We start from the raw sequence: 21734 nt of genomic DNA, 5'->3' as shown, positions 1-21734 counted from the left end.
CGAATATGAGACTAGCGTGAACGCGCTTTGGTGTGCTATGACAGTATAACGGTGACTGTATAGAGGGATGCAACTTCCACCGGTATTCGGTGGCGGCGGCTGGCGGCTGCGGTAGAACGCGCGTCCCTGGCCGGTCGCGCCAGGAGCTGTGTCTAGGTGAACACGTATTTGGATAGGGATTTCACGGGCGTGGAGTATGATCGCGGCTATCGTCACCTCATGTTTGCGGAAGCCGAGCGGGGACCCGTGCGCGGTTTGAGGGCTGTCAGGCGTGTAACTTCGCGGCGGAGAGGGTGTGGTGGCGGGTGCTTGTGCGCGTCTGTTGCGTTATTTTGCGAGCGGCCCTGTAGACTGTGCCATGCGTTATTTGGACAGTTTACGAGTACTGAGCGTGTTTGCATATATGTGTACTGCATTATTTAGGAGCAGTTTGCTATTGTTTATTGAAATTAGGAGTTGCTTGCGTGTCTGCAGACTGCGCATTGTGACGCCAAACACCTTAGGCTGGACGCTTTGTAACAGTGTGATGGATATATTCGATCGCTAAAGAAAATGTTTGAAACTAAATAGAGTGAACTCGTGCTTTACACCCACCAGCAGCCCAGAGCAGGCTGAGTTGTCTTCCCTCACGATCTTGATTTACGTCACGAAGCGGACGACAGCGTCGTAAGTATCGTGGAGAACACACTGTTTACCGCCATCCTGGATAACTGTACTTCCGTCATCAACTGGAGTCACTGTGGCGTCCTCTGACGGTGAGGAAATGTACTAAGACAGTTGGGGTCTGGAGCTCGTGGTGAACACACTAGGGGGCGCCATCTTAGATTACGGTACTTGCGTCACTACAGCGTCCTCCAGTGGCATCGATATGAACTAAGTCAGTTGGGCTATGGACTGAGTGGCGAATATACACTCCTGGAAATTGAAATAAGAACACCGTGAATTCATTGTCCCAGGAAGGGGAAACTTTATTGACACATTCCTGGGGTCAGATACATCACATGATCACACTGACAGAACCACAGGCACATAGACACAGGCAACAGAGCATGCACAATGTCGGCACTAGTACAGTGTATATCCACCTTTCGCAGCAATGCAGGCTGCTATTCTCCCATGGAGACGATCGTAGAGATGCTGGATGTAGTCCTGTGGAACGGCTTGCCATGCCATTTCCACCTGGCGCCTCAGTTGGACCAGCGTTCGTGCTGGACGTGCAGACCGCGTGAGACGACGCTTCATCCAGTCCCAAACATGCTCAATGGGGGACAGATCCGGAGATCTTGCTGGCCAGGGTAGTTGACTTACACCTTCTAGAGCACGTTGGGTGGCACGGGATACATGCGGACGTGCATTGTCCTGTTGGAACAGCAAGTTCCCTTGCCGGTCTAGGAATGGTAGAACGATGGGTTCGATGACGGTTTGGATGTACCGTGCACTATTCAGTGTGCCCTCGACGATCACCAGTGGTGTACGGCCAGTGTAGGAGATCGCTCCCCACACCATGATGCCGGGTGTTGGCCCTGTGTGCCTCGGTCGTATGCAGTCCTGATTGTGGCGCTCACCTGCACGGCGCCAAACACGCATACGACCATCATTGGCACCAAGGCAGAAGCGACTCTCATTGCTGAAGACGACACGTCTCCATTCGTCCCTCCATTCACGCCTGTCGCGACACCACTGGAGGCGGGCTGCACGATGTTGAGGCGTGAGCGGAAGACGGCCTAACGGTGTGCGGGACCGTAGCCCAGCTTCATGGAGACGGTTGCGAATGGTCCTCGCCGATACCCCAGGAGCAACAGTGTCCCTAATTTGCTGGGAAGTGGCGGTGCGGTCCCCTACGGCACTGCGTAGGATCCTACGGTCTTGGCGTGCATCCGTGCGTCGCTGCGGTCCGGTCCCAGGTCGACGGGCACGTGCACCTTCCGCCGACCACTGGCGACAACATCGATGTACTGTGGAGACCTCACGCCCCACGTGTTGAGTAATTCGGCGGTACGTCCACCCGGCCTCCCGCATGCCCACTATACGCCCTCGCTCAAAGTCCGTCAACTGCACATACGGTTCACGTCCACGCTGTCGCGGCATGCTACCAGTGTTAAAGACTGCGATGGAGCTCCGTATGCCACGGCAAACTGGCTGACACTGACGGCGGCGGTGCACAAATGCTGCGCAGCTAGCGCCATTCGACGGCCAACACCGCGGTTCCTGGTGTGTCCGCTGTGCCGTACGCGTGATCATTGCTTGTACAGCCCTCTCGCAGTGTCCGGAGCAAGTATGGTGGGTCTGACACACCGGTGTCAATGTGTTCTTTTTTCCATTTCCAGGAGTGTACTTTGTGGTGGTGTTGCCACTAATTGTTTAAATAAAAGCTGGTGTATGATTTCGACAGTTGACGATTAGCAAGCAGAGTCTTTTACATGGACTATTATTTTGACAATTTGGCTGTATGGACGTAAATGCTGTGCATTGTTTATGAGTGGTTCGCCTGCCTGTAGGCTGTGCAATGTGTTATTTTTGACAGTTTGCAATTAGGAAGAGTGTGTATAGAGCTTTATACATGAGTTATGTAGGAGTGGTTTGCAGGTCTGTATGCCGTGGGGCATGTCAGAGCCTGCGTTCTGTGATACATATACTCCATCCCTAAATAAATTGCTCCCAAATAAGTAAAGTACACTCCCTCTTCCCTCCATCACCCTAGTGTGGGCTGAGCCGTTTTTCCACCCGCCCCCTAGGAAGTGGTGGTGGTGGTACGCTTCGTTTGCAGAAATTTTCTTACGTTGGTAGCGAAAACGCAAGTGAGCTTTGTTTACTGGCAGATTTCACACTTGGCGCCTCATCCTAGGAGGAAGTGGTGGTTGGGTGGATGAGGTTAGTACAAGTGTTCTTTCTTTACACCCAATTTTTTTAGGTTGGTAGCGAAAGCGCAAGTGACCTTTCTTTACTGACAGAATTCAAACTCTGTGAGGGCTCCCAGCATGAGGTGGTGGTGTGGTCCTTGAAAAGTAGTTGAAAGTAGGTAGTTAAACACCTTTGCATACATGTATGAAATTGTAAACTGAATTATTTTATATGATTAAAATTGAAATGGAATTAAGTACTTAGGTAATTGATAGGTTAGATGTGCGATGTGGGTGTTAGCATATTTACACAAGACTATGTCCGTCGAGTGCATGGAGGGGCGATCGAGGGTGTGTGACGTAAGCGGTCGGACGTCCGCGGGGCGGCGGCGTGATGCTTGTATGGTTATAACGCGCGCGCGCGCTTGCAAGAGTGAGAGAGAGGGGAGAGAGAGAGAGAGAGAGAGAGAGAGCAGACCGTTTTGAGTCAATTAACTTAGCGAGGGGTCTCGTGGCGACCAAACGTGTTGTTGTACAGTCATGGCGTATTCCACTCTCGAGCAAACTTTGGCGCCAAAAGTGTGGCACGGCTTTCTCGGTCGCACAAAGACACGTGGTGGATGGCGAACGGTCGGCATCGTCAGGTTTGAACATGTCCAGGAAAACAACTTTCGCGCCGAAAGTGTGGCAGAGCGTTCTTTGCCCACCGCATGCTGGACCGAACGGCCAACCGTTGTGTGATGTGTGGAAGATTCTGCTCCTAGGCAAACAATTTTGGCGCGAAACGTGTGGAGGCGATGAATACACGTGGTGAATGGACAACAGACCGTTGTGACGTCAACATCGGCAAGTTCCAGCGTGTACAGCGAAAACATGTTTACAATGTGGGAGTGATCGCTGGTCCAGTGGCTAGCACGGACCACCTCCAGCACGCGAGCAGCCTCTTCATGTGACAGCCGTCGACAGCAGTCCGCGCGCTGGCTGGTGGGGCAAGGGGGTCGTGACGATCTGAATTAACTCAGTTGGAGCGCGGACGTCGTGGCGACTGGACTGCGATCTCGAAGATGTGTACTGATTGTGCTGGAGAACAATTGATGACCGTACTGCTTGAAATAAAGACTGCAGTCCCTTTCCACCTGCAAAATCAAAGGATGTGACTTAGGTTACTATAACTGCAATTTATTATTTGATGCGAGTTTGATAGGTTAGCAGTGAAAAAAGGTAAGTGACCGTGAATGTTCATAGGATCTGGACTATTTCGTACGTGTGATCGATTATGGGGTTGGGATTTGAACTTGTGATAGATTTTTGTTATGGATGTAACGGAAATGGCTTTCTCGCCACGAAAATCGGACATCTTGAATAAATAATAATAAATGATAATAAATAATAAAAAATAGAAGTACAGTTTTCGAGACATTATCGTGTTGGAATTTGAACTTGGCGCAATTTTCTAGTGGAGGTAGACCAATACTAAAAATAAATAATAATTACAATAAATGATGAATGATAATGAATAATAATAAAGACAAGTATGGTTTGGCAGCCATTATCGCGTTGGAATTTGAATTTGGTGCAAATTTTTTAGGGGAGGTAGGCCACTAATAATAAATAATAATGATAGTAAATGATAACGAATGATAATGAATGATAATAAATGATAATGAATAATAATGAATAATAATAAAGACAAGTACAGTTTTGCAGGCATTATCGTGTTGGAATTTGAGTTTGGCGCCAATTTTTTGTGGAGGGTTAGGTTAGTGGATGTAGCCTAATTGGCCTTTTTTCCCGCCAAAATTCAAATTTCCCACCATTTTTCTGGAAGGTTAGGTTAGTGGACATAGCCCAATTGGCCTATTTTCCCACCAAAATCCGCCATCTTGGATGACATCATGTGCTGCTGCCAAGTCTACATGCCGCCATCTTGGATGACGTCATGGCAGTCATCTTGAATAAATTTGGCAACAATGCAGAGTGCGCTTACACACAGGTTGCCCCACTACTATTGTGTCATAAACCATTGCTAAAAAAGTGGAAATTGCAAACGTGTGTACATATTATAAATTGAACCCCCCCCGCCGCTTTTTCCAGTCTGTGTATGTTCAGGTTAGTTTTAAGAGGTAGTGCAGGGACCCTGATACGGTTTTCGTTAACCGGGGGACAGATTCACGAGAATGGTTTCTGTCTGATTCGTAGTTGTAGTAATGATGAATATGTGATATGAGTATTGTTTATCTCTTGCATCTTCAATTCGAGTTTCTAGTCAGATCTGGTGACGATGATGGAAGTGACGGCTGGTTATCTGGTGGGAAAAGCGGTAAAGTAAACAGTGTCCGTAACTCCAGAGTGCAGCAAAGCTAGACCAGCGTCGATGCACCTGTACATATGTAGGGCCCGCAGCAATCAGCAGCTGTTTACTGATGTCGCTGTGGTGTACGAGATGGTGACGAAGTTGAATGACTGTAGGAGGATACAAGACAGACAAAATTTCTAGTCTGTTTGATGAATGAGATCTAGCTGTAAGTGTGGAGAAATGTAAGTTAATCCAGATGAGTGGGAAAAAATATTCCATAATGTTAGAATATAGCAATAAGAGCGTGCTAGTTGACACAGTCAGGTCGATTAAATATCTAAGCTTAACGTTACAAAGAGATATGAAACGGAAATCGCATATAAATATTGTTGTGGGGGAAAGCGAATGGTCGATTTCGGTGTATTGGGAGAGTTCTAGGAAGGTGTTGTTGTTCTGTAAAGGAGTCTGCTTGCAGAACAGTAGTGTGACCTATTCTTGAGTACTGGTATAGCTTTTGGGATCCCCGTCAGGTCGAATTAAAGGAAGACATCAGCACTTCAGAGGTGGACTGCTAGATTTGTTACCAGTAGGTTCGAACAACATACAAGTATTTCGGAGACGCTTCGGGAACTCAAACGGGGAATCGCTAGAGCGAAAGCGACGTTCTTTTCGAGAGACACTATTGAGAAAATTTAGAGATCCGGCACTTGAAGTTGACTGCAGAGCGATTCTACTGCCGAGAACGTACATTTGGGGTGAGGACCGCGAAGACAACATATAGTGGCACAACGCACTCTCTGCAATGTACCGTGCAGTGGCTTGAGAAGTGTGTTTGTAGAGGTACATGTAGATGTTATAAATGAAACTCGTCCACCATGTCTTTCGTTCTGTTTTTAAAAGATAATCTGAGGAACTACTGCAGGGATTTTGATGCTCTTTTGATTAATAGATTGGTTCACAAGTAAGGTTTGTGTATATAATTTATTACCGTTCAAAATGGTTCATATAGCTCTGAGCACTATGGGACTTAACATCTGAGGCCACGAGTCCCCTAGAACTTAGAACTACTTAAACCTAACTAACATAAGGACATCACACACATCCATGCCCGAGGTATTACCGGTATGCGAGACAAGTGGCTCAGCTGTAGATAATTAGTGCTACTCATGCGAAAACGGAGCATGTCGCTAGTCGAATTTAATTTAACTGTTACGAAGTCTTTTTCTAGAGTTATTTGTCTGGATGTTAGCCTTTTATGGAAATGAAAAGTGAATGATGGACAGTTCAGGCTATAGAAGAATAGAAGCTTTTGAAATGTGGTGTTAGAGAAGATTGCCGAAGATTAGATGGACTGACCGGATAACTGATGAATAATTCGGGAGAAAAAAAGTTATGGAACAAATAGCCTAAAAGAAAGGGACGGTAGATAGGAAAGGTGATAAGGCATCGTGGATTCATCAACACGGTAATTAAGGTAAGCGTACGTGGTAAACATTAGAGGGAGATCGTGGGTCGTCTATAGTTAACAGGCTCAAACTGTTCAAATGGCTCCGAGCACTGTGGGACTTAAGTTCTGAGGTCATCAGTCCACTAGAACTTAGAACTACTTAAACCTAACTAACCTAAGGACATCACACATATCCATGCCCGAGGCAGGATTCGAACCTGCGACCGTAGCGGTCGCGCGGTTCCAGACTGTAGCGTCCAGAACCGCTAGATCACCCCGACCGTCTAGGCTCAAATGAATGTTGTTTCCAGTAGATGAGCAAAAATAAAGAGGCTTGGCCATGACTGATTAACATGAAGTCGCCACAGACCAGTTTTAAAGGTGAAGGCTACAACAGTAACTTGTCATACAGTGAAACTGAAGAGTGACTTGTGGGGTGCAGCTGGACGAGGGTCGTAGGCTATGCTGTTTTGTCTTCGCAAATTAGAGAGAGACTCGCGTGGTGGAGTCTGGTGTCTTACCGAGAAGCGGTCGAGCTCGTGGCCAATGAAGACGGCGTAGAGGCGCTGCTGCTGGCGGATCTCGGAGCCGTTGTCCTCCTCGGAGTTGCCGCGGTCCTCGCGCGTCGACAGCCACAGCTTGAGCCGGATGCGGCCCTGGATGTTGGAGCGCTGCGTGCGCGCCTCCAGCTGGTACCAGCGGTCCAGCCCCGTAGACGGGATGTCCTGCGGGCGCACCAAGCAGCGCTATCGGCATAGCCGCATTTCTTATCCTAGTTACGTTGCGATCATGACAGCTGCACATTGAAGATTATCAACAGTAATACTGAAGCAGTTATTGCTGGCTAAAATCAAGAGTTAAAAGAAAAAAAAAGGACCTGAATTGTGAATGAAACTTCAGGGCGCATACCGGATGATTATAATTAAAGTGCAGGTACTCACAGAGGCACGGTATGGGCTATAATTATTGTATGGCACCGAAACCTGGTAGATACTCTAATGTACACTAATGGCCATTAAAATTGATACACCACGAAGATAACGCGCTGCAGACGCGAAATTTAACCGACAGGAAGAAGATGCTGTGATATGTAAATGATTAGCTTTTCAGAGCATTCACACAAGGTTGACGCCGGTGGTGACACCTACAACTTGCTGACACGCGGAAAGTTTCCAACCGATTTCTCATACACAAACAGCAGTTGACCGGCGTTGCCTGGTGAAACGTTGTTGGGATGCCTCGTGTAAGGAGGAGAAATGCGTACAATCACGTTTCCGACTTTGATAAAGGTCGGATTGTAGCCTATCGCGATGGCGGTTCATCGTATCGCGACATTGCTGCTCGCGTTGGTCGAGACCCAATACTGTTATCAGAATATGGAATCGGTGGGTTCAAGAGGGTAATACGGAACGCGGTGCTGGATCCCAACGGACTCGCATCACTAGCAGTCGAGATGACAAGCATCTTATCCGCATGGTTGTAACGGATCTTGCAGCCACGTCTCGATCCCTGAGTCAACAGGTGGGGACGTTTGCAAGACAACAACCATCTGCACGAACAGTTCGACGACGTTTGCAGCACCATGGATTATCAGCTCGGACACCATGGCTGTGGTTACCCTTGACGCTGCATCACAGACAGGCCTGCCTGCGATGTGTACTCAACGACGAACCTGGGTGCGCGAATGGCAAAACGTCATTTTTGCGGATGAATCCAGGTTCTGTTTACAGCATCATGGTGATCGCATCCGTGTTTGGCGACATCGTGGTGAACGCACATTGGAAGCGTATATTCGTCATCGCCATACTGGCGTATCACCCGACGTGATGGTATGGGGTGCCATTGGTTACGCGTCTCGGTCGCCTGTTGTTCGCATTGACGGTATTTTGCACAGTCGACGTTACATTTAAGATGTGTTACGACCCATGGCTCTACCCTTCATTCGATCCCTGCGAAACTCTACATTGTAGCAGAATAATTGACGACCGCATGTTGCAGGTCCTGTACGGGCCTTTCTGGATACAGAAAATGTTCGTCTGCTGCTCTGGGAGCACATTCTCCAGGTCTATTACCAATTGAAAACGCCTGGTCAATGGTGGCCGAGCAACTGGCTCGTCACAATATGCCAGTCACTACTCTTGATGAACTGTGGTATCGTGTTGAAGTGCATGGGCAGCTGTACCTGTACACGCCATCCAATCTCTGTTTGACTGAATCCCCAGGCGTATCAAGACCGTTATTACGGCCAGAGGTGGTTGTTCTGGGTACTGATTTTTCAGGATCTATGCACCCAAACTGCGTGAAAATGTAAGCATATGTCAGTTCTAGTATAATATATTTGTCCAATGAATACACGTTTATCATCTGCATTTCTTCTTGATGTAGAAATTTTAATGGCCAGTAGTGTATTAATGCAGAACTGATTTACACAGCTCATTTAGTCACCACGTGTAAATCTGGCGCTGCGAATGCAAAAAAGACGTATATAAATGTTTCTATGTGTAATGTATTAGGAATGCGACGTGGGAAGAAACTGGCAAGTATGTGACAAACGCTTTATGCTGATTTTATTGTTACCACCACTCGAACACTTTGCTCAACATGAGCACCAGAGACGTCAACGAGATGCAGTACAGCGCTAGATTTCATCTGGCGACCAAAACTGGTTCTGATGTTTTTCCACCGTAAATAGGTTCCACATTAACACATTAGCATATCTACCAAATTTCGCTGTCATACGATAATTACAGCCCACAGTGAACGTCCATGAGTAGCTGCACTTTAATTATAACCACTTGTGGAGATGTTGATGATATAACGGGTATTAAATGACAAAACGTTTATCCCATCATAAACAATTGCCCATCATCAGCATCATTACAGATGTAACTGTTATGGGCATGAATATACTCTTGTATTCGTTATGGCGTGGAAGCAAACGGCCTAGAGTGTCAACTTGAGCCACAGCGTACTGTGCCTTAAGGATATGCTGTGTTTTCATGTAAATTGCTGTCTGAAGGCTGGTGTGAGGATAAACATCTTTCCGTCCTATGAGGATATTGATAAGTCTTAGGCACGTTGTAGAAGGACCGACCCTGAATACTTAGCTAGCGGCTTTACGTGCAACGGCCTCTTGTTTCCGAGAAAATTGATGTTGAAGTTTTATGTGTGCCTCCTATACCTGTAACTTCAGTAGTGTTCCGACCAAGTGAGCGTAGTGCAGTGGCTGAAGTTCACGGTCACATGCTGGCGGTATGGTTTAAAATCCCTTCCATGTACTTACTGTTTCTTCAGTTTCATTGTGCAAAATGTCATTAAATAGTATATATCATGAAAAATGAAAAAAAATAATATTTTCACCGTAGTAAGTTCAGCAATAAATCAAACATTACACAGAACTTTCTTCGAGTGAGCATTTAATTTGTTACAGAATAGTTTTACTTGCTATCGTTTGTATCGTTTGCTGTGCTAGTACACAATTCCGGACGGTTTTCGTTGTAGGAGCATCAAAGCGCAAAAACGTATAGCACCAAATACTGTTAATGAAAGCCACTGCCTTGCAGGCATACGGATTTCTCAGGAGCGATACTGGAAAACACAGTTCGTTTTAATTCATAAAGATTATTCTTTCTTTAATCAAATTCGACGCGAACCACACATACTTAATCAATCCTGTGAAAAAAGATGGACTAAATTCATACAGAATTTAAAAAAATAAAATTTTATGGAATCTTCCCTCGAAACAATTTCACTATTAGTCTTCAGCAAGTCGGGAGCATTCCGAATTCTCTTCATGAAAATTTTTACCTATTTGCAAAGATAAACGTCAAAGGATTGGCAAAGTAGAGTACATTTGGGTGGGATAATTTTTGTGGTGCAGGTGTCTGATCAGTCTGCCCTCCCCACAAATCAATAATGTAAAGCAATTTTTCTTGTCCCACGTACGCAAGAACAACAGATTTTAGAAACTCTTCGTACAGCACCTTAGAGAACATCCCTGATTTCTTGCAAGTCACAAATACATTTTTTGAGTGAGTCATCTCGAAGTCCAGTTTCCGAACAATGCGACTAAATTTCCCGTATGGTTCTTGCATACATATGCAAATGTAATGGAATATCTTTTCTGAGGCAGTTTTAATATAGTGTCTTGTGAAGGAACGACTAATCTAGTTGAAATCGGTTTTCGCTCGTTGATCCGCGAGGGATCTACTGTACGTCGATTGGCACTGGCCACCGGTTCGATCCATGTTAAGTACATTACAGAGGTCAAAACGTGAAATCAGTACTTTCGTCTGTATCTGGAATCCTTCCGTGGCTGATAATACTTCGTCCATCTTTGCGAACTCGTTGGAGCTGTCCAAATATTTGGAATTTTAACTACGAACCGCAAACAGAATACACATTTGAAAGAAGTGTGCGCTAATGATTCAGTAACGAAATTACTACGGGGAAGATGACTATATTTGAATAATTTTATATGACATAGTATTTAATGATACTCTACACGATTAAATTACAAAAGAAAGATCATGAACCCACACAGTCAACGTCGTGGTCCGGAGCCGTAGGCCCTGCGCTACACTCCCTAGATAGGAAGATGCTTAACATTTGCGGATATAGTAGGTACGCATAACACTTCAAAATCGATTCCCTCGGAAACTAGGGGCCGTCGCATGAAAGGAAAGTGTTCAGGACGGGACCCTGTACAACATACCTAAGAGTTATCACAATCTATGATTAAAATCTGATGTTCCCCTTGTCAGTATCGAACAGATCTCCGAAGACTGTCTTTTGTCCATTACAGCTTTTGGTACACTGTTGTTATGTGTACAAACATGTTCTGATCCTTGGTACCTAGTGTATTTGCACCAAGTGACGTAACGCATGAGATCTGTAAACAGAGTACTATATTATACTCTATAGTCAGGAGTATATGGTACTATAGCCACATAAAAGAAAGGAAATATTATGGAATGTCATGTGCTATGGAACATACATGATGAATGATATTTTATTGATTGAGAATGAGAGAAATCGGAGTGGTGAGAGGAAACCGAAGGATCTGGAGAGGCAAGCTAGTGAAAGGACGAAAGTTTCTACAAGAAGAATAGATTATGACATGTCTAGCGAAGAAAATCTTTTCTATAGTCTGGGAATATTTTACATTGTTGTTAAAATTTTAAACGCTTTTTTTCGCAGTGCATCTTTTGCCTTGTATGAAACACTTTCAAGTGAACTGTTCGAGATGGTAATCTAAAATTTTCAGCTTTTTACAGCTGTCAGCGTACGCATTATATCACAGCCTTTCAATATGTCAAAGAGTAAAAGATCAACAGAAACATAAGTTTATGAAAAACCTGTTTTAATTTTTCCTGTTATAAACAGGAATAGTTGTCAGTGTACTGAAATTCTTTTATATTAAGTGTCAAGTATGAAAACCGTGTTACTAAAAATGTTTATAGTACATTTGGTGCAAAATACAATGATTCCTTAATTTAACATCGCAGGTATAGGAGAGTCGGAGCCCTCTTCATCAGACTATGGTCAGTACTGTAATCCATTATAAGCGAGCCTTTTATGATATCTGTCATGTCGATGACACACACGACACTGACTGTGTTCAACTATCTGCTGTAGCTTCGACAAATCATATCCAGAATGCGTTTTGGAGCCTTATAATGGAAAACATAATTGGCGTCAAGGAATCGCCTGAGATCAAGACCGTTACGATTTAGTTACAGTGCTCGCAAAAACAAGTACTAACTCAGAAAAGTTCTAGGCGCAGGAGTTAAAGATATATTTCATTACGTTACTGAAATTATTACTCCGGTAAGTCAACTAACATTATACAGCACAGTCTGTTACTTTTGAGATAATAATCGCTTTACTTACTTTTTTCCATCTGTCTAGTTTTCATTTGGCTTCCCCTTATACATATGTACTGTGAAACCCACTTTTCGGTGTGTGGCAGAGGAATAACAACAATATCCTAGGTACTAACCATTCCACACGACAACAGACGGTATACAGGAACTATAATTCTGAGGGATCTGCACTTAAACAATCACAGAGAGATTGAGTGAGTGAGTTTCCTGGTAAATTTCCACACAAAACTTCTACATTTCTTGGAACCTTCAACATAAGCAACGCAATCCAACTAGGAAAACTGGGCAACCTAACATTAGTGCTCGATGAACAAAATATGATGACACTTGCTCTGCCGAAAACACGCATAACAGACGTAAGACATGATGGGTTATGGAAACTATAGTGTTTTCGAGAGGAAGACAGAAAAACGAATCGCGAGCGGTGCTCCATTTCTGGGCATGGCCTTCGTGGTACACAAGAAGATAATCAGTTCGATCAGAGAAGTCACCCCCATAAACAACAGGCTAATAACAATGCGCTTACGGTGTGCAAACAAGAAATACACCATGATAACACAAACACGTCCCCACAGACGGAGATAAGAAAAAAGACCCCAGACCAACAAATAAAATTCTGGGCAACATTAGAGACTGTGATTGTCAATATCGGCAAAGTCTTACAGAAATTCAACTCACAAATCGGTAGAGAAAGAAAGTCACCAGAGAGCTGTGGGAAAGATCCTCACGCACGAATGTACAAGCAAAAACGACATGAGATTCATCGAACTATGCCAGCAGAACAGCTTGAAGATTATGTCAACGTACCTCAGAAAATACCCGCGAAAACAGAAAACATGAAATTTACCTATCGACAAATGGGATAATTGCAAATAGACCATGTGACGTTTCCTGCTCAATCCAGAAAGAGATCTGTGGCATTAAAGTTCAAATGTCTCTGAGCACTATGGAACTGAGGTCATCAGTCCCCTAGAACTTAGAACTACTTAAACCTAACTAACCTAAGGATATCACACACATCCATGCCCGAGGCAGGATTCGAACCTGTTACCGTAGCAGTCGCGCGGTTCCGGACTGAAGCGCCTAGAACCGCTTGGCCACCGCGGCCGGCCCATTAAAGTTCTCAGAGATGCATATGTTGATCCAGATCACTATCCCAGCAGTATCGGGAGAGACATCGAGCAAACACACGGGAAGAATTACATAGAAAAATTACACATAAAGTAAAAGAACTGATACCATGAAGAAAGAACATTAAATACCCATGGTGAACTCAGAATGTGAAAATACGGTAGCAATACCCAAACAAGCCTTCCAGGAAAACAATAGTAAAAAATTCCCGAAAATCCTATATCGTTTTAACTAGTCTAGAAAGCAGGCTGCAAAACTCAGTAGGCAAACCAACAAAGTACATAAAGGAAGAACTGGACGCTACAGAGGAAAACTGTTGCAACCACAACACGAAAGAGTTCTACAGGACATTCGTAAGGAAGGTCCGCGGCAACACACCTCAAAACTTATGCTTCAGAAAACAAGATGGAAAACTCGAATTAATTAATCAAGAGAATTGTCAGGAGCTGGCACGTTATTTCTCTCATCTCCTTAATTGCCCTGAACCTGAGAAAAGGTTCTCAAGAACGGACTGCACTGCAATTTGCCCTGAATCGCTCCTACCAACATGAGAAAAGGTCCACATAAGCATGCTTAAACTGAAAAACAACAGCACATCCAGTGGAGACGGCTCCATTGCAGAACTACTGTAGTGCCGTGGGTCAAAGTCTGTACAGGAACCTACACAAATAACCAGAACCGTCTGGCAAAGACAAAAACTTCATGACGACTGGAAATGCTCACTTAGCCACCCACTGCACAAGAAAGGAGACAGGAGGAATGTGAACAACTGCAGAGGAATCTGACTGCTACAGGACACCGACAAAATTTTCTAAGCGTGCTTACTGCGGAGAACACGAGAAGAGTTAGGACACAAAATTAGTGAATACCAGATACGCCCCTACCCCAGTCATTCACGCGCAGAACGAATCTTCAATCTGAAAACTGTTCTTACTCCAGTAATTTGCACTTTCATAGATTTCGAGAAATCATACGGGTCTATTGACCGACAATCCTTCTTCAACATCTTAGAAGAATAGGGACTCGACCCAAAAATACTACGACTAATCAACCAGACACTGTCCGGATCAGTATTGAAACTTAAATTCATGGGTGTAATCTCCGATCCCTTCATGATCAAAACTGGAGTACGGAAAGGCGACAGAATATCCCCACTATTATTCACCCTAGAGCTGGACAAAGTATTGAGGGAATACGAAAAAGAACAAAATCCAAGGACACATGAAACAAACAGGACTAGGCCGATACAGGGAGAATGTAGAAGCCTCAGACCTACCTTTTGCAGACGGCTTGGCCATATTCTCGGATAACTAAGCAACAGCAGCTAAACAAAGGGAAATACTAAAAGAATCTGCAGAAAGAGTTGACCTGCAAATCTCTTTCCACAAGAAGCCGTTCAACCACTATTACAGGATTCGGATGAAGAAATCAGACCTTGAAAGCTGCCGAACAGTTACGGAACATCGTCCACAAAGAAGTGATATTTCCGTGGAAGCGAAACTTTCAATACGAAAGTTGCCTGGGGATACTGACACGGTAGTCCTACGTGCTGATAAAGGAAGCGCTGCTATTGCCTCAGGAAAACACTAAGGAAAAGATATATAGTGTACCAAGCACTGGTGCATGCAGGTAGATTAGCAGAGATCCTACCAACAAGGTGACAGTAGGAACTGCTACCTGACTGAACGCTTCATCGCTACCAAAGGAGGTTATACATTGAGAAGCACGTGATGCAGTACCACCGAAGTTTTTGGGCTTCCTAAAATTCACAAGATGGATAAGAATGAGCGTCTAGAGGATCTTCCCATGCGGCCAGCAACGAGCACTACTGATTCACCAACGTATCTTATTGCCAAATATTTAGCTTTATTATTAAAACCATTGGTAGGGAAACAGTAATTCTATGGCTTTTATTCAGAGACTTATCAACCTCTGGCTAAATAGTACGGACATTCTGTTTAGTTTTGACGTGGTGTCATTATAAACCAAGGTGTTTTGCCGGCCAACATTTTCACGAAAACATCACGGCCAAATTTGAGCTTGCACTCCTGTCATCTCGTTTCAGTGTAGTGGTGAAATCCGTGAACAGATTGATGGAGTTGTTACGAGAAGCCCCCTCACTCATCTGGTAGCTAATTTATGTATGGAAGCTTTGAGAACAAGGCACTGGACTCCTGCAAGGTTTAAACCAACGGTCTTCTGGAGGTACATGGACGACACAATGGGACATGACCTCCCGGGAAGGATGAGTTACATCGATTTCTTGAGTATCTGAATTCTATTCACGCTAGTATTAAATTTACTATGGAAAGAAAAAAAAAGATGGATGCCTCCCTTTTTTGGATTTTTCGTCCGTCGTAAAGTTGATGGCACATTAGGACATGCTGTGTATCGTAAACCAACGCATACTAAACTATACTCACATGCCAGTAGCTATCACTACCCTTCGGAAGCCTTAGCTGTCCTTAAGACCTTATTGCACAGGTCGCACAGTGTATCCGATAATCGCAGTTTACAAGAAGAGCTCACACACCGCAAGAGAGTTTTTAAAGCCAATGGTTGTTCCCAGAAAGAAATTCGCAGAGCATTCAGTGTGAATCCTAGAATGAAAGTACGCGGTCTGGAAAAGATAGTAATGACTTCAGATCACGAGCGTTTTTGCCTTATGTTGGTGCTCTTTCCTGGAAGATAAGCCGTATTCTCGAGAAACACCGTTTTAAGGTGATCTTCCGGCCTCCTACGAATATTGCAGCCTTGCTCGGCTCTGCGAAGGATAATTTATTGCTTCGTAAGGTGGGTGTGTATCAGATTCCTTGCGGGGATTTGAAATGTCGTATATAGGTCAGACAACACGCAGTCTTCATGAGAGGTGCGTGGAACACGGAAGATACACAAGCTTACTACAGCCAGACAAGTCAGCTATGGTAGAACATTGTATACAGTAGATACGGATCATTAGATGAATTACTGTGACGTGACGATTTTAACACCCACCTCTTCCTTTTGAGATTTCATTTTCAAGGAAGCAATAGAAACTAGATTAACCAATAACCTAATAAATAGAGATAATGGTTTTAGTTTGGAAGGAATCCGGCTCTTGGTGTAATGAAATTGCACACAAGTCGTCTAGGTGTTACAGCCCCCGAACATACATCGATAAGTGTAAGTGTACCTCTTTACCGCCGACCAGCATCTGTGAGCTGCATGCGCAGTATCGCCGCGGTGGGGTACATACGGCCACGTTTGGCACCTTGCCTGAGGATAGCCGGACGGTACACGGCCGAAGTATCAGTGGTTCAAATGGTTCAAATGGCTCTGAGCACTATGGGACTTAACTTCTGAGGTCATCAGTCCCCTAGAACTTAGAACTAGTTAAACCTAACTAACCTAAGGACATCACACACATCCATGCCCGAGGCAGGATTCGAACCTGCGACCGTAGCGGTCGCGCGGTTCCAGACTGCAGCGCCTAGAACGCTCGGCCACTCCGGCCGGCGAAGTATCAGTGGAAGAAGTAATATTTGCGTTGCTGTATGCCCGAAGTTTAATGGATTACTCATTTGCTAAAAATTAAACGCATAAAAATTAGATGCAAAACATAGCAAGATAAGCAGAGCTACAAATTTCAAATATTTGGGTGACATACTCGAACCTACAGGACGAGAAAAGATCTCACAGGACTCGACTACAAATAAATAACGGGAGCTTACTGAAAAACACAAATGTGTAATATGAAATGTGTGTCCGTTCAAACGAATATCAGACATTACAACACAGTAATCAGGCCTGACATACTCTATGGAAGTGAGACGCTAACACTCCATACGAAAAGCGACATGGAAAGCATACTGAAGAAAGAACGCAAAATCATGAAAACAATTTTCAGCCCAAAGCTAACAGAAGAGGGATACAGATCACTCTCTAGGAAAACCGCACGGAAGATGTCAGAAAAACAAGGTTAAAGTTTTACAGGTACATCAGCAGGCTACCACCAACAAGACTCACGAACAGAATTCTGACTTCAAGTCAACAGTACCATGGACCATACGAGTCAAACTTGACGTAGAAAAAGCACAAATCGATCCAATAGAAATTGAAGACAGAAACGTTTACAGACACAAGTGGGATGTGGAGTGAGAGAATGACGTCGCAAAGAAATCTGGGACAAAATGGACTGAAGAAAGAAAGAGACTCTATGTAGAAAAAATGAGAGAAGCGTGGAAGATCAGAAGAAAGCTCAAATGAGGCAGAGCTCTTTGCATAACTCTACTGGGTCTCGACGCAAATAATAATATAATAACAAAAGTATATAAGAGGAAGCAATATGTTGGTTGCCTCTTCTAGTGAAGTACGGTTTCTGATATTTAAGAGTAAATCTTAGCCTGATGCACAACGCCTCTCTTGTAGCATACGTCACAAGAGTTGGGTGAGCATGTCCCTGACGCTTCCGCACACGCAGGACGAACTGTGATGAGAGACGCAGTTCTTCTTTGAATCTTCTCTATTTATTTTTTCTTTGTTTCCTACCCGATAAGACACACAGGCTGAGTGGCAGTTTTGGATGAAAGTATATTTACGAGTCTTTATGGAGAGGAGACGTAACCGCTTTTCAGAATAACTTATTATTATTATTACGGATTTCTCTAACAAGTACCAAAATGGTCCTTATAGTGGCCTTCCACCACCCACCTCTGTAACTGATGTCGCTAAGGTACGACTGTGTGGGGCTAGCAGGCTCGGAGATGGCCATTTCGGCTCTTGAAAGTGCAAACGTAATCATCCCCCATAAATTGTCGTCAAAGGGAGGGTACAGTTTCTGATAGACTCCACACCAAAGCCATTGGTTAAATTAAAAACCTATCCTGATAATCTAATGGACTAAAGGTATGTGAGACTTATGATGGTGATCCGTTTGTTGGATGGGGACGTTAAGCTTGGACGCTCCCTTGGTGCTATTCGAGAGGAGTAGGCATACAGTATGTACGAGAACCAATAGCAAACAGACAGTGGAAACCCAAGAAAGAAACACTCGGTTTAAGAGAGGGTATAAGACAGTGTTGTCGTCTTTTTACCTTACTGTTTAATCTCACATCTTCGAAGCAAGGAATCAGTGGAGGTTACACGAGGCAGACTATCACAGGCAAAGAGAGCATTCCCCCTTTAAAAGACTACTACCATCAAATGTACTACTCGATCCCAGGAAGAAATTTCAAAGAATGTACCGTCTTGGAGTCAACATTAATTGGAAGTGTCTCATGGACTGTGGAAAGTTGGACAAAAAGGGAATCGAAGCTTTTAAGATGAGATGATATGTAGTGTTACAGGAGGTTGCTGAAAAGTTAGGTGAATCTCTGCAGTATTCACAAGTAAAGAAATATGTGGAACAGACTTAGATTAGATTAGATTAGTTTTTCGTTCCATAGATCCGTGCTGAGGAGATCCTCGTGGATGTGGAACATGTCAATTTCTTTTTTTACCTGAAATAACAATACTAATAGTATGAGTATATACAATACATCATTTTTAAAGCTGAAATAACAATACTAATAGTATGAGTATATAAATACATCATTTGTTTCTATTAAAAAATTCGTCAATGGAGAAGAAGGAGTTGGCCACTAGTAAGTCTTTCAGGCTGCTTTTAAACTGATCTTTATTTGTAACTAAATTTTTTATGTTTCCTGGCAAATTTTTGAAGATGAGTGTTCCTGAGTAGTGGACCCCGTATTGAACTAAAGTGAGTGCTTTTAAGTCCTTGTGCTGATCATTTTTGTTCCTGGTATTGTATGTATGAACTGAGCTGTCTTTTGTAAAACGAGATGTTATTTAGTACAAATTTCATTAAGGAGTAAATATACTGAGAGGCAGCAGTTAGTATACCCAGTTCTTTGAAGAGGTTTCTACAGGACGTCCGTGAATTTACTCCACAAATAATACGTATTATACGCTTGTAGATTCTGAAAACTTTTGTTTGACTTGAAGAGTTACCCCAAAATATTATACCATATGACATTATGGAATGAAAGTAGGCAAAGTATGCAAACTTTTTCATTTTTATGTCGCCTATGTCTGCTAACACTCGAATTGCAAATACAGATTTGTTAAGGCGTTTCTGCAGTTCTGTGTTGTGCTCCTCCCAACTGAATTTATTATCGAGTTGTAATCACAGGAATTTAAGAAGGTGCAGAATGATAAGACATGTGTTTAAGATATCAAGGAATAACTTCCCTGGCAGTAGTAGAATATACCCAACAAATAATCGCAGACATGGATACAAGTGCTACTCTGAGATGGAAAGATTGACTCAGAAGAAGAAGTTGTGTGCGCGCGGGGGCACACAAACACACACACACACACACACACACACACACACACACACACAAGGTCCATGTGCCGTCTCTCTCCTCATCAAGACATCGTTACACGTGCACCCTCTGTTACCAGCGACAGTTACAATGAAGCTACTTGACAAGTGGTGCCTGTTGCCAATTACACTACTGGCCATTAAAATTGCTACACCAAGAAGAAATGCAGATGATAAACGGGTATTCATTGGACAAATATATTATACTAGAACTGACATGTGATTACATTTTCCCGCAATTTGGGTTCATAGATCTTGAGAAATCAGTACCCAGAACACCCACCTCTGGCCGTAAGAACGGCGATACACCTGGGCATTCAGTCAAACAGAGTTTGGATGGCATGTACAGGTACAGCTGCTCATGCAGCATCAACACGATACCACAGTTCATCAAGAGTAGTGACTGGCGTATTGTGACGAGCCAGTTGCTTAGCCACCATTGACCAGACGTTTTCAACTGGTGAGAAATCTGGAGAATGTTCTGGCCAGGGCATCAGTAGAACATTTTCTGTATCTAGAAAGGCCCGTGCAGGACCTGCCACATGTGTTAGTGCATTATCCTCTTGAAATGTAGGGTTTCGCAGGGATCGAATGAAGGGTAGAGCCATGGGTCGTAACATATCTTAAATGTAACGTCGACTGTTCAAAGTACCGTCAATGTGAACAAGAGGTGACCGAGACGTGTAACCAATTGCACTCCATACCATCACGTCGGGTGATACGCCAGTATGGCGATGACGAATACACGCTTCCAATGTGCTTTCACCGCGATGTCGCCAAACACGCATGCGACAATATGATGCTGTACACAGAATCTGGATTCATCCGAAAAAATGACGTTTTGCCATTCGTGCACCCAGATTCGTCGTTGAGTACACCATCGCAGGCGCTCCTGTCTGTGAGTCAGCGACAAGGGTAACCGCAGCCTGGTCTCCGAGCTGATAGTCCATGGTGCTGCAAACGTCGTCGAACCGTTCGTGCAAATGATTGTTGTCTTGCAAACGTCCCCATCTGTTGACTCAGGGATCGAGACGTGGCTGCACGATCCGTTACAGCCATGCAGATAAGATGCTTGTCATCTCGACTGCTAGTGATGCGAGTCCATTGGGATCCAGCACGGCGTTCCGTATTACCCTCCTGAACCCATCGATTCCATATTCTGCTAACAGTCATTGGGTCTCGACCAACGCGAGCAGCAATGTCGCGATACGATAAACTGCAATCGCGATAGGCTGCAATCCGACCTTTATCAAAGACGGAAACGTGATGGTACGCATTTCTCCTCCTTACACGAGGCAAACACAAAAACGTGTTACCAGGCAACGCCGGTCAACTGCTGTTTGGGCATGAGGAATGGGTTGGAAACTTTCCTTATGTCAGCACGTTGTAGGTGTCGCCACCGGCGCCAACCTTGTGTGAATGCTCTGAAAAGCTAATCATTTACATATCACAGCATCTTCTTCCTGTCGGTTAAATTTCGTGTCTGTAGTACGTCATCTTCGTGGTGTAACAATTTTAATGGCCAGTAGTGTATAAAAATAATGGCTCCAGGCTGTCAGGCAGACGATTTCATTCAGCCGGTGCCCCTCCGCCATTTCAGGGACAGTTGGTGGTAAATGGGAGCTGCCAGGCCTTTTAACTTCGTGCATGCCGAGCCGAGCTCGGTTACACTTGGCGGCGCTCGGACCAGAACGCCACCGACGGAGAAGTTGGTGCCGGTGACAGTGATTAAAGCGCCTGCGGGCGGGCGGTAGCTGCGCTTAGCAACGGC

General features: G+C 44.3%; 1 protein-coding gene across 1 annotated transcript in view; it reads right to left on the bottom strand.

Annotated features, from left to right (window-relative positions):
* Positions 1 to 21734, bottom strand: part of LOC126176419 (BAI1-associated protein 3) — a 394605-nt gene that overhangs the window by 290886 nt on the left and 81985 nt on the right. The window contains exon 6 of the mRNA XM_049923576.1: positions 7105 to 7308. Within this exon, the coding sequence (XP_049779533.1) occupies positions 7105 to 7308 (204 nt within the window). The remainder of the gene's footprint in view (positions 1 to 7104; positions 7309 to 21734) is intronic.

This window comes from Schistocerca cancellata, chromosome 3 (genome assembly GCF_023864275.1).
Source record: "Schistocerca cancellata isolate TAMUIC-IGC-003103 chromosome 3, iqSchCanc2.1, whole genome shotgun sequence".
NCBI lineage: Eukaryota > Metazoa > Arthropoda > Insecta > Orthoptera > Acrididae > Schistocerca > Schistocerca cancellata.
Note: the sequence above shows the minus strand (reverse complement) of the source record. Positions and strands in the feature narration are given on the sequence as shown.